General features: G+C 48.1%; 1 protein-coding gene across 1 annotated transcript in view; it reads left to right on the forward strand.

Annotated features, from left to right (window-relative positions):
- The window catches only part of LOC115122996 (kinesin heavy chain-like), a 208,625-nt gene that overhangs the window by 188,785 nt on the left and 6,196 nt on the right, over nucleotides 1–13,644 (forward strand). The window contains exons 21-24 of the mRNA XM_065000738.1: nucleotides 1,256–1,357; nucleotides 4,524–4,584; nucleotides 5,070–5,141; nucleotides 9,968–10,072. Of these exons, the coding sequence (XP_064856810.1) occupies nucleotides 1,256–1,357; nucleotides 4,524–4,584; nucleotides 5,070–5,141; nucleotides 9,968–10,072 (340 nt within the window). The remainder of the gene's footprint in view (nucleotides 1–1,255; nucleotides 1,358–4,523; nucleotides 4,585–5,069; nucleotides 5,142–9,967; nucleotides 10,073–13,644) is intronic.

Here is a 13,644-nt window from a genome sequence, read left to right on the forward strand (position 1 = left end):
CATTCGCTCCTCTCCCTTTCACTGAGTTAGTACCTCTCTCCTCTCCCTTTCACTGAGTCAGTACCTCTCCCTTTCACTGAGTCAGTACCTCTCTCCCCCTCTCTCCTCTCCCTTTCACTGAGTCAGTACCTCTCTCCCCTCTCTCCTTTCCCTTTCACTGAGTCAGTACCTCTCTCCCCCTCTCTCCCCCTCTCTCATCTCCCTTTCACCTAGTCAGTACCTTCTTCTCATTCTCTCTCCTCTGTCAAACTTCTTCTCACCCATCTCCCTCTTGTTGTAATGCTATGCTACATTTCAGTCGCACCTGGCACCAGCATCTGTAACATCTTTGTGTAATAGATTAATCTCTGCTGTCAGATTAATCTCTGCTGTCAGATTAATCTCTGCTGTTTGAGTAATCTCTGCTGTCACAAGAGAGTGTGACAACCTCACTGAGTCTGTACCTTCATGATATCTGTCATTTATCATACGCTTTTATTCAAAGCAACATACAGTTAGTTTAGTTATGCATGTATACATTTTTTGTATGGGTGGCCCCAGCGGGAATCAAACCCGCAATCATACTCTACCAACTGAGGCAGACAGGACCATTGTCATCCACTACCCTGCTTTCCTTGTCATACTGTGTCATGCTGAGCATCCCTACTGCTGTGTGGGTCCCAATCCGTACTGCAGTGTGGGTCCCAATCCGTACTGCAGTGTGGGTCCCAATCCGTACTGCCGTGTGGGTCCCAATCCGTACTGCAGTGTGGGTCCCAATCCGTACTGCAGTGTGGGTCCCAATCCGTACTGCCGTGTGGGTCCCAATCCGTACTGCAGTGTGGGTCCCAATCAGTACTGCAGTGTGGGTCCCAATCCGTACTGCAGTGTGGGTCCCAATGTTATCTATTAACACCAGACTGTCTCTATAGTTACCCTGTTGTCTATTAACACCAGACTGTCTCTATAGTTACCCTGTTGTCTATTAACACCAGACTGTCTCTATAGTTACCCTGTTGTCTATTAACACCAGACTGTCTCTATAGTTACCCTGTTGTCTATTAACACCAGACTGTCTCTATAGTTACCCTGTTGTCTATTAACACCAGACTGTCTCTATAGTTACCCTGTTGTCTATTAACACCAGACTGTCTCTATAGTTACCCTGTTGTCTATTAACACCAGACTGTGTCTATAGTTACCCTGTTGTCTATTAACACCAGACTGTCTCTATAGTTACCCTGTTGTCTATTAACTCCAGACTGTCTCTTTCTAGTCGTAACTGTCGTCTTCATCTGGAGTTGGAGCATCTGAGGAGCGACTTTGACCGTCTCATGAGACAGGAGCACCAGAAGAGTCTGCAACTGGAGGAGCTGACGTTAGTCACACACACACACACACACACACACACACACACACACACACACACACACACACACACACACACACACACACACACACACACACACACACACACACACACACACACACACACTGTAGCAGGCTAAAGGGGTGGGGTTTCCACGTCACCAAGTTCAACGGGGGAATTTGCACACTGTGGGAAAGGGGGGTATATTCAGCAACCAGTTCACAGTCCACAATTCGTTCTCGTTGTCCTTTCCGTTCTCCAGGGGTAAAAAGGGTCAAACTGGTTCGGTACACAGTGGGGCTAATCCTAACACTCAGGTCCTCAGTCAAACTGGTTCGGTACACAGTGGGGGTAATCCTAACACTCAGGTCCTCAGTCAAACTGGTTCGGTACACAGTGGGGTAATCCTAACACTCAGGTCCTCAGTCAAACTGGTTCGGTACACAGTGGGGGTAATCCTAACACTCAGGTCCTCAGTCAAACTGGTTCGGTACACAGTGGGGTAATCCTAACACTCAGGTCCTCAGTCAAACTGGTTCGGTACACAGTGGGGGTAATCCTAACACTCAGGTCCTCAGTCAAACTGGTTCGGTACACAGTGGGGGTAATCCTAACACTCAGGTCCTCAGTCAAACCGGTTCGGTACACAGTGGGGTAATCCTAACACTCAGGTCCTCAGTCAAACTGGTTCGGTACACAGTGGGGTAATCCTAACACTCAGGTCCTCAGTCAAACTGGTTCGGTACACAGTGGGGTAATCCTAACACTCAGGTCCTCAGTCAAACTGGTTCGGTACACAGTGGGGTAATCCTAACACTCAGGTCCTCAGTCAAACTGGTTCGGTACACAGTGGGGTAATCCTAACACTCAGGTCCTCAGTCAAACTGGTTCGGTACACAGTGGGGTAATCCTAACACTCAGGTCCTCAGTCAAACTGGTTCGGTACACAGTGGGGTAATCCTAACACTCAGGTCCTCAGTCAAACTGGTTCGGTACACAGTGGGGTAATCCTAATACTCAGGTCCTCAGTCAAACTGGTTCGGTACACAGTGGGCTAATCCTAACACTCAGGTCCTCAGTCAAACTGGTTCGGTACACAGTGGGGGTAATCCTAACACTCAGGTCCTCAGTCAAACCGGTTCGGTACACAGTGGGCTAATCCTAACACTCAGGTCCTCAGTCAAACTGGCTCGGTACACAGTGGGGGTAATCCTAACACTCAGGTCCTCAGTCAAACCGGTTCGGTACACAGTTGGGGTAATCAGACTGTCAAGGTCTCAACGGGTAATCACACAGATAATTCTCTCTCTTCTCACACTCTCCATACAACACCTTTCCCTCTCAGTCCTCTCCCTGTTTGTGCAGCCTGCTTCCTCTTTTATCCCTAAGCTCTCCATGGCTTAATGAACCACAGCCTCGCCTCGTTGGGGACGGAAGTCCATATAAGGCTCTGGGGTGGAGCCAGCGGGCTACAAGATATCTCCCTTCAATCACCACTCCCCTCACCTCTCCCTGCCATCTGCCACAACACACACACACACACACACACACACACACACACACACACACACACACACACACACAGACATATACACACACACACACACACACACACACACACACACACACACACACACACACACACACACACACACACACACACACACACACACACACACACACACTCGCACATACACTGTCTCATGTGTCATGAGCACCACAACAGCCGGAGGAACTGAGTCCCAAACCGCTTCCTAGTCCCTACCCTTCCCCCTTAATTCTAAAGGGATTTTTAATTGACACGTGAAGCCGGGCAATTTACTTGAACTTTGAGGACAGTGGCGTTGACCCCAAAGTGTTGCGGCACACATCACTTAGTGTGGTGCAGACGATTAGCTGGGAGCAATGGCTCCTTCATTGTGAAAACGCCTCTTAAGTCAAACCCTCTTAAACTTTAGATGTTTGCAGAGCCTCCACCATGTTATTAATCTACCATGTTATTAATCTACCATGTTATTAATATACCATGTTATTAATATACCATGTTATTAATATACCATGTTATTAATCTACCATGTTATTAATCTACCATGTTATTAATATACCATGTTATTAATATACCATGTCATTAATCTACCATGTTATTAATCTACCATGTTATTAATCTACCATGTTATTAATCCACCATGTTATTCATCTACCATGTTATTAATCTACCATGTTATTAATCCACCATGTTATTAATATACCATGTTATTAATCTACCATGTTATTAATCCACCATGTTATTAATATACCATGTTATTCATCTACCATGTTGTTAATCCACCAATTTATTAATCTACCATGTTATTAATCTACCATGTTATTAATCCACCATGTTATTAATCTACCATGTTATTAATCCACCATGTTATTAATCTACCATGTTATTAATATACCATGTTATTAATCTACCATGTTATTAATCTACCATGTTATTAATCCACCATGTTATTAATCTACCATGTTATTAATCTACCATGTTATTAATCTACCATGTTATTAATATACCATGTTATTAATCTACCATGTTATTAATCTACCATGTTATTAATATACCATGTTATTAATATACCATGTTATTAATCTACCATGTTATTAATCCACCATGTTATTAATCTACCATGTTATTGTTATTCCACCACATTCCAGGGGAAGGGGAAGGTGGAGGAGGATGAAGGGGGAGGGGGAGGGAGGAGGAAGGAGGAGGAAGGGGGAGGGAGGGGGAAGAAGGAGGAAGGGGGAGGGAGGAGGAGGAAGGTACTACTAGGGAGTGAATTGAGACCAGCTGTCTGTTTATTTACCACTCTGACTGACCACCAAGAACACAACATATGACTGACTGAACATGCTCTGGGTTACACACACACACACACACACACACACGAGCGCGCGCACACACGCACGCACGCACGCACGCACGCACGCACACACACACACACACACACACACACACACACACTGAACATTCTCTGGGCTAAACAAACTATAAAAATAGATGTGTAGTAGCAGCCTAATAAATATGCCTACTTTACATCTAACCACAGCATAAATGCATTTATTCATGTCAAGTGGTACTGAATCTGTTTGTATATATTTATGTTTTTGCTCTTTAATAACTCTCTATCCCCAGATTTCTTCATGAACGCCACGAGCAGTCTAAGCAGGACCTTAAAGGGCTGGAGGAGACTGTTGTAAGTATATCTGTCTCCCTCTTTCAATATCTCTCTCCCCCTCTCCCCCCCTCTTTCCCCCTCTCTCTCCTCTCCCTCTCCCCCTCTCTTGCTCTCTCTCTCTCCCTCTCTCTCCCCCTCTCTCTCTCTCTCTCTCTCTTCCTTCCTACCTCCCTCACTCCCGCTCTCTGTCGCTATCTCTCTCTCTGTCTCTTTCTCAATTCAATTCAATTCAAGGGGCTTTATTGGCATGGGAAACATGTGTTAACATTGCCAAAGCAAGTCTTTCTCTCTCTCTGTCTCTTCCACCATCTCTTTCTGACATTCAGTTGAATCAACTGTAGGATAATTTGACCACGACCCATTAATGTACCTCTCCCTCACATTCTCTCACTCTCTCACTCTCATTTTCTCTATCTCTCTCTCTTTGTGCAAACCTGTCTTGCTTTCCTCCATCCCTCCATCCCTCCCTCCCTCCCTGACTTTCTCTTTCTCTCTGTTTAAAGGCTCGTGAACTCCAGACTCTCCACAACCTGCGGAAACTTTTTGTTCAAGACCTCACGATTCGAGTCAAAAGAGTGAGTGAATAAAGGAGAAGAAGGAAGAGAATAAGTGAAGGAGGGAGGGAGAGGGTGATGGAGGAGGGAGAGGATGATGAAGGAGAGAGGGAGAGGGTGATGGAGGGAGGGAGGGAGGGAGGGAGGGAGGGAGGGAGGGAGGGAGGGAGGGAGGAGGGAGGGAGGGAGGGAGGGAGGGAGGGAGAGGATGATGGAGGGAGGGAGAGGATGATGAAGGAGAGAGGGAGAGGGTGATGGAGGGAGGGAGAGGGTGATGGAGGGAGGGAGAGGATGATGAAGGAGAGAGGGAGAGGGAGGGAGGGAGGGAGGGAGGGAGGGAGGGAGGGAGGGAGGGAGGGAGGGAGGGAGGGAGGGAGGGAGGGAGGGAGGGAGGGAGGGAGGGAGGGAGAGGCTAATGGAGGGAGGGAGAGGGTGATGGAGGGAGGGAGAGGATGATGAAGGAGAGAGGGAGAGGGTGATGGAGGGAGGGAGGGAGGGAGAGGATGATGGAGGGAGGGAGGGAGGGAGAGGATGATGGAGGGAGGGAGGGAGAGGGTGATGGAGGGAGGGAGAGAGGATGATGAAGGAGAGAGGGAGAGGGTGATGGAGGGAGGGAGGGAGGGAGAGGATGATGGAGGGAGGGAGGGAGGGAGAGGATTATGGAGGGAGGGAGGGAGAGGGTGATGGAGGGAGGGAGAGGGTGATGGAGGGAGGGAGAGGATGATGAAGGAGAGAGGGAGAGGGTGATGGAGGGAGGGAGGGAGGGAGGGAGAGGATGATGGAGGGAGGGAGGGAGGGAGAGGGTGATGGAGGGAGGGAGAGGGTGATGGAGGGAGGGAGAGGATGATGAAGGGAGGAAGATTATGATGAAGGAGGGAGGGAGAGGATGATGAAGGAGGGAGGGAGAGGATGATGAAGGGAGGGAGGGAGAGGGTGATGGAGGGAGGGGAGGGAGGGAGGGAGGGAGGGAGGGAGGGGAGTGAGGGAGGGAGGGAGGGAGGGAGGGAGGGAGGGAGGGAGGGAGGGATTATGGAGGAGGGAGAGGATGATGAAGGAGAGAGGGAGAGGGTGATGGAGGGAGGGAGGGAGGGAGAGGATGATGGAGGGAGGGAGGGAGAGGGTGATGGAGGGAGGGAGAGGGTGATGGAGGGAGGGAGAGGATGATGAAGGGAGGGAGAGGATGATGGAGGGAGGGAGAGGGTGATGGAGGGAGGGAGAGGATGATGAAGGGAGGGAGAGGATGATGAAGGAGGGAGGGAGAGGATGATGAAGGAGGGAGGGAGAGGATGATGGAGGAGGGAGAGGATGATGAAGGGAGGGAGAGGGTGATGATGGGAGGGAGGGAGAGGATGATGAGGGAGGAGGGATGATGAAGGGAGGGAGAGGATGATGAAGGAGGGAGGGAGAGGATGATGAAGGAGGGAGGGAGAGGATGATGAAGGGAGGGAGGGAGGGAGGGAGGGAGGGAGGGAGGGAGGGGAGGGAGGGAGGGAGGGAGGGAGGGAGGGAGGGAGGGAGGGAGGGAGGGAGGGAGGGGGAGGGAGGGAGAGGATGATGGAGGAGGGAGGGAGAGGATGATGGAGGGAGGGAGGGAGAGGGTGATGGAGGGAGGGAGAGGATGATGAAGGATGGAGGGAGAGGATGATGGAGGGAGGGAGATGATGATGAAGGAGGGAGGGAGAGGATGATGGAGGGAGGGAGGGAGAGGATGATGGAGGGAGGGAGGGAGAGGGTGATGGAGGGAGGGAGGGAGAGGGTGATGGAAGGATGGAGAGGATGATGAAGGATGGAGGGAGAGGGTGATGGAGGGAGAGGATGATGAAGGAGGGAGGGAGAGGATGATGGAGGGAGGTAGAGGATGATGGGAGAAGATGATGAAGGAGGGAGGGAGAGGGTGATGAAGGAGGGAGGGAGAGGGTGATGGGGGAGATGATGATGAAGGAGGGAGGGGGAGAGGGTGATAGAGGTTAGGGAGAGGATGATGGAGGAGGGAGGGAGAGGATGATGGACGGAGGGAGAGGATGATGGACGGAGGAAGAGGATGATGAAGGAGGGAGGGAGAGGATGATGAAGGAGGGAGGGAGAGGATGATAGAGGAGGGAGGGAGAGGATGATGGAGGAGGGAGAGGATGATGGAGGGAGGGAGAGGATGAAGGAGGGAGGGAGAGGATGATGGAGGAGGGAGGGAGAGGATGAAGGAGGGAGGGAGGGAGAGGGTGATGGAGGTAGGGAGGGAGGGAGGGAGGGAGGGGAGGGAGGGAGGGAGGGAGGGGATGATGGAGGGAGGGAGGGAGAGGATGATGGAGGAGGGAGAGGATGATGAAGGAGAGAGGGAGAGGGTGATGGAGGGAGGGAGGGAGGGAGGGAGAGGATGATGGAGGGAGGGAGGGAGAGGGTGATGGAGGGAGGGAGAGGATGATGAAGGGAGGGAGAGGATGATGGAGGGAGGGAGAGGGTGATGGAGGGAGGGAGAGGATGATGAAGGTAGGGAGAGGATGATGAAGGAGGGAGGGAGAGGATGATGAAGGAGGGAGGGAGAGGATGATGGAGGAGGGAGAGGATGATGAAGGAGAGAGGGAGAGGGTGATGGAGGGAGGGAGGGAGGGAGGGAGGGAGATGATGATGGAGGGAGGGAGAGGGTGATGAAGGGAGGGAGAGGATGATGAAGGAGGGAGGGAGAGGATGATGAAGAAGGGAGGGAGAGGATGATGAAGGGAGGGAGGGAGAGGGTGATGGAGGGAGGGAGGGAGGTAGGGAGGGGAGGGAGGGAGGGAGGGAGGGAGGGAGGGAGGGAGGGAGGGAGGGAGGGAGGGAGGGAGGGAGGGAGAGGATGATGGAGGAGGGAGGGAGAGGATGATGGAGGGAGGGAGGGAGAGGGTGATGGAGGGAGGGAGAGGATGATGAAGGATGGAGGGAGAGGATGTTGGAGGGAGGGAGATGATGATGAAGGAGGGAGGGAGAGGATGATGGAGGGAGGGAGGGAGAGGATGATGGAGGGAGGGAGGGAGAGGGTGATGGAGGGAGGGAGGGAGAGGGTGATGAAGGATGGAGGGAGAGGGTGATGGAGGGAGAGGGTGATGAAGGAGGGAGGGAGAGGGTGATAGAGGGAGGGAGATGATGATGAAGGAGGGAGGGGGAGAGGGTGATAGAGGTTAGGGAGAGGATGATGGAGGAGGGAGGGAGAGGATGATGGACGGAGGGAGAGGATGATGGACGGAGGAAGAGGATGATGGAGGAGGGAGGGAGAGGATGATGAAGATGGGGGAGAGGACAAATGAAGGAGGGAGGGAGAGGATGAAGGAGGATGGAGAGGATGATGAAGGAGGGAGGGAGAGGATGATGAAGGAGGGAGGGAGAGGATGATAGAGGAGGGAGGGAGAGGATGATGGAGGAGGGAGAGGATGAGGATGAAGGAGGGAGGGAGAGGATGATGGAGGAGGGAGGGAGAGGATGAAGGAGGGAGGGGAGGATGATGGAGGAGGGAGGGAGAGGATGATGAAGGAGGGAGGGAGAGGATGTTGAAGGAGGGGGAGAGGATGATGAAGTAGGGAGATGATGATGAAGGGGGAGGGAGAGGATGATGAAGAATGGAGAGGAGGAATGAAGGAGGGAGGGAGAGGATGATGGAGGGAGAGGATGAAGGAGGGAGAGGATGAAGGAGGGAGGGAGAGGATGAAGGGGGAGGGAGAGGATGATGAAAGGGGGAGAGGATGAAGAATGAAGGAGGGAGAGGATGATGGAGGAGGGAGGGAGAGGATGATGGAGGAGGGAGGGAGAGGATGATGAAGGAGGGAGGGAGAGGATGATGAAGGAGGGGGATGATGAAGGAGGGAGGGAGAGGATGATGAAGGAGGGAGGGAGAGGATGATGAAGGAGAGAGGGAGATGATGATGAAGGAGGGAGGGAGAGGATGATGAAGGATTGAGGGAGAGGATGATGAAGATGGGGGAGAGGACAAATGAAGGAGGGAGGGAGAAGATGCAGGAGGAGGGAGAGGATGATGAAGGAGGGAGGGAGAGGATGATGAAGGAGGGAGGGAGAGGATGACGGAGTAGGGAGGGAGAGGATGATGGAGGAGGGAGAGGATGATGGAGGGAGGGAGAGGATGAAGGAGGGAGGGAGAGGATGATGGAGGAGGGAGGGAGAGGATGATGAAGGAGGGAGGGAAAGGATGATGAAGGAGGGAGGGAGAGGATGATGAAGTAGGGAGATGATGATGAAGGGGGAGGGAGAGGATGATGAAGGATGGAGAGGAGGAATGAAGGAGGGAGAGGATGAAGGAGGGAGAGGATGAAGGAGGGGGGAGAGGATGAAGAATGAAGGAGGGAGAGGATGATGGAGGAGGGAGGGAGAGGATGATGGAGGAGGGAGGGAGAGGATGATGAAGGAGGGAGGGAGAGGATGATGGAGGGAGGGAGAGGATGATGAAGGAGGGGGGGAGAGGATGATGAAGGAGGGAGGGAGAGGATGATGAAGGAGGGAGGGAGAGGATGATGAATGAAGGAGGGAGAGGATGATGAATGCGAGAGGGAGATGATGATGAAGGGGGAGGGAGAGGATGATAAAGGATGAAGAGGAGGAATGAAGGAGGGAGGGAGAGGATGAAGGAGGGAGGGAGAGGATAATGGAGGGAGGGAGAGGATGATGAAGGAGGGAGGGAGATGATGAATGAAGGAGTGAGAGGATGAAGGAGGGAGGGAGAGGAGAAATGAAGGAGGGAGGGAGAGGATGATGAAGGGGGAAGATAATCATGTCAACTATTCAGTAGTCCATAACATATACTGTGATCTTAACCACATCTCTCTCTCTCCCTCCACCTCATCCCTCCCCCATCCCCCCGTCCACAGCATTCAGAGATGGAGCGAGATGATAGCGGGGGATCTAGCCACCAAAAGCAGAAGATTTCCTTCCTTGAGAACAACCTGGACCAGCTTACAACGGTTCACAAACAGGTGGGCGGTTGAATGGTTCGTTGTGTTGTGTAGAGCAGACGAGCTCTGGGCCCATACTAACAAAAAGCCTCGGAGTGTTGATATAATAATAAATCTGATCATAATGAATAATGGTCCGTGGTGAGGACCCGATCCTAAATCAGCACTCCTACTCTGAGATGCTAAAATGGGGTTTACTCCTCTCCATACCCTACTGAAGCAAATCCTTTTTCTATTCCATACACACCTGCAGTATGACTTACTGCTGAGGCACCAGAGCTCAATGAGTAGGAGAAGGATCAAATGGACCAAGCAAACGGTATTAGTTCTGGCTGTGCTGTTAGTCATTACTAGCCTCTGGCTACGAGCCAGCTACATCAATCACCCTGCATTGCAGATACAAGTCCCCTGGAAAACAAGGCAGCAGGCAATGTTACGTTACCTACTGCTGGTACTACTGCAATACAATATTATGTTACCTACTACTGGTACTACTGCAATACAATATTATGTTACCTACTACTGGTACTACTGCAATACAATATGATGTTACCTACTGCTGGTACTACTGCAATACAATGTTACGTTACCTACTACTGGTACTACTGCAATACAATATTATGTTACCTACTGCTGGTACTACTACTACTGCAATACAATGTTACGTTACCTACTGCTGGTACTACTACTACTGCAATACAATGTTATGTTACCTACTACTGGTACTACTACTACTGCAATACAATGTTACGTTACCTACTGCTGGTACTACTGCAATACAATATTATGTTACCTACTACTGGTACTACTACTGCAATACAATGTTATGTTACCTACTACTGGTACTACTACTACTGCAATACAATGTTACGTTACCTACTGCTGGTACTACTGCAATACAATATTATGTTACCTACTACTGGTTCTACTACTGCAATACAATGTTATGTTACCTACTACTGGTACTACTACTGCAATACAATGTTACGTTACCTACTGCTGGTACTACTGCAATACAATATTATGTTACCTACTACTGGTACTACTACTGCAATACAATGTTATGTTACCTACTACTGGTACTACTGCAATATAATGTTATGTTACCTACTACTGGTACTACTACTACAATACAATGTTATGTTACCTGATACTACTGCAATACAATGTTATGTTACCTACTGCTGGTACTACTACTGCAATACAATGTTATGTTACCTACTACTGGTACTACTACTACTGCAATACAATGTTATGTTACCTGGTACTACTGCAATACAATGTTATGTTACCTACTACTGGTACTACTACTGCAATACAATGTTATGTTACATACTACTGGTACTACTGCAATACGATGTTATGTTACCTACTGCTGGTACTACTGCAATACAATGTTATGTTACCTACTACTGGTACTACTACTGCAATACAATGTTATGTTACCTACTGCTGGTACTACTGCAATACAATGTTACCTACTACTGGTACTACTGCAATACAATGTTATGTTACCTACTGCTGGTACTACTGCAATACAATGTTATTTGACCTACTACTGGTACTACTACTGCAATACAATGTTACCTACTACTGGTACTACTGCAATACAATGTTATGTTACCTACTGCTGGTACTACTGCAATACAATGTTATTTGACCTACTACTGGTACTACTACTGCAATACAATGTTACCTACTACTGGTACTACTGCAATACAATGTTATGTTAACTACTACTGGTACTACTACTGCAATACAATGTTATGTTACCTACTGCTGGTACTACTACTGCAATACAATGTTATTTGACCTACTACTGGTACTACTACTGCAATACAATGTTATGTTAACTACTACTGGTACTACTACTACTGGTACTACTACTACTGGTACTACTACTGCAATACAATGTTATGTTACCTACTGCTGGTACTACTACTGCAATACAATGTTATTTGACCTACTACTGGTACTACTGCAATACAATGTTATGTTACCTACTGCTGGTACTACTGCAATACAATGTTATTTGACCTACTACTGGTACTACTACTGCAATACAATGTTACCTACTACTGGTACTACTGCAATACAATGTTATGTTAACTACTACTGGTACTACTACTGCAATACAATGTTATGTTACCTACTACTGGTACTGCTACTGCAATACAATGTTATGTTACCTACTACTGGTACTACTACTGCAATACAATGTTATATTACCTACTACTGGTACTACTGCAATATAATGTTATGTTACCTACTACTGGTACTACTACTGCAATACAATGTTATTTGACCTACTACTGGTACTACTACTGCAATACAATGTTACATTACCTACTACTGGTACTACTACTGCAATACAATGTTATGTTACCTACTGCTGATACTACTACTGCAATACAATGTTATGTTACCTACTACTGGTACTACTACTGCAATACAATGTTATGTTACCTACTACTGGTACTACTACTACTGCAATACAATGTTATGTTACCTGATACTACTGCAATACAATGTTATGTTACCTACTGCTGGTACTACTACTGCAATACAATGTTATGTTACCTACTACTGGTACTACTACTACTGCAATACAATGTTATGTTACCTGGTACTACTGCAATACAATGTTATGTTACCTACTGCTGGTACTACTGCAATACAATGTTATGTTACCTACTACTGGTACTACTACTGCAATACAATGTTATGTTACCTACTGCTGGTACTACTGCAATACAAAGTTACCTACTACTGGTACTACTGCAATACAATGTTATGTTACCTACTGCTGGTACTACTGCAATACAATGTTATTTGACCTACTACTGGTACTACTACTGCAATACAATGTTACCTACTACTGGTACTACTGCAATACAATGTTATGTTACCTACTACTGGTACTACTGCAATACAATGTTATTTGACCTACTACTGGTACTACTACTGCAATACAATGTTACCTACTACTGGTACTACTGCAATACAATGTTATGTTAACTACTACTGGTACTACTACTGCAATACAATGTTATGTTACCTACTGCTGGTACTACTACTGCAATACAATGTTATTTGACCTACTACTGGTACTACTACTGCAATACAATGTTATGTTAACTACTACTGGTACTACTGCAATACAATGTTACTACCTACTGGTACTACTACTGCAATACAATGTTATTTGACCTACTACTGGTACTACTACTGCAATACAATGTTATTTGACCTACTACTGGTACTACTGCAATACAATGTTATGTTACCTACTACTGGTACTACTACTACTGCAATACAATGTTATGTTACCTACTACTGGTACTACTACTGCAATACAATGTTATGTTACCTACTACTGGTACTACTACTGCAATACAATGTTATATTACCTACTACTGGTACTACTACTGCAATACAATGTTATGTTACCTATTACTGGTACTACTGCAATACAATTTTATGTTACCTACTACTGGTACTACTACTGCAATACAATGTTATGTTACCTACTACTGGTACTACTACTGCAATACAATGTTATGTTACCTACTACTGGTACTACTACTGCAATA

The sequence above is a fragment of the Oncorhynchus nerka genome, linkage group LG15, assembly GCF_034236695.1.
Source record: "Oncorhynchus nerka isolate Pitt River linkage group LG15, Oner_Uvic_2.0, whole genome shotgun sequence".
Taxonomy (NCBI): domain Eukaryota; kingdom Metazoa; phylum Chordata; class Actinopteri; order Salmoniformes; family Salmonidae; genus Oncorhynchus; species Oncorhynchus nerka.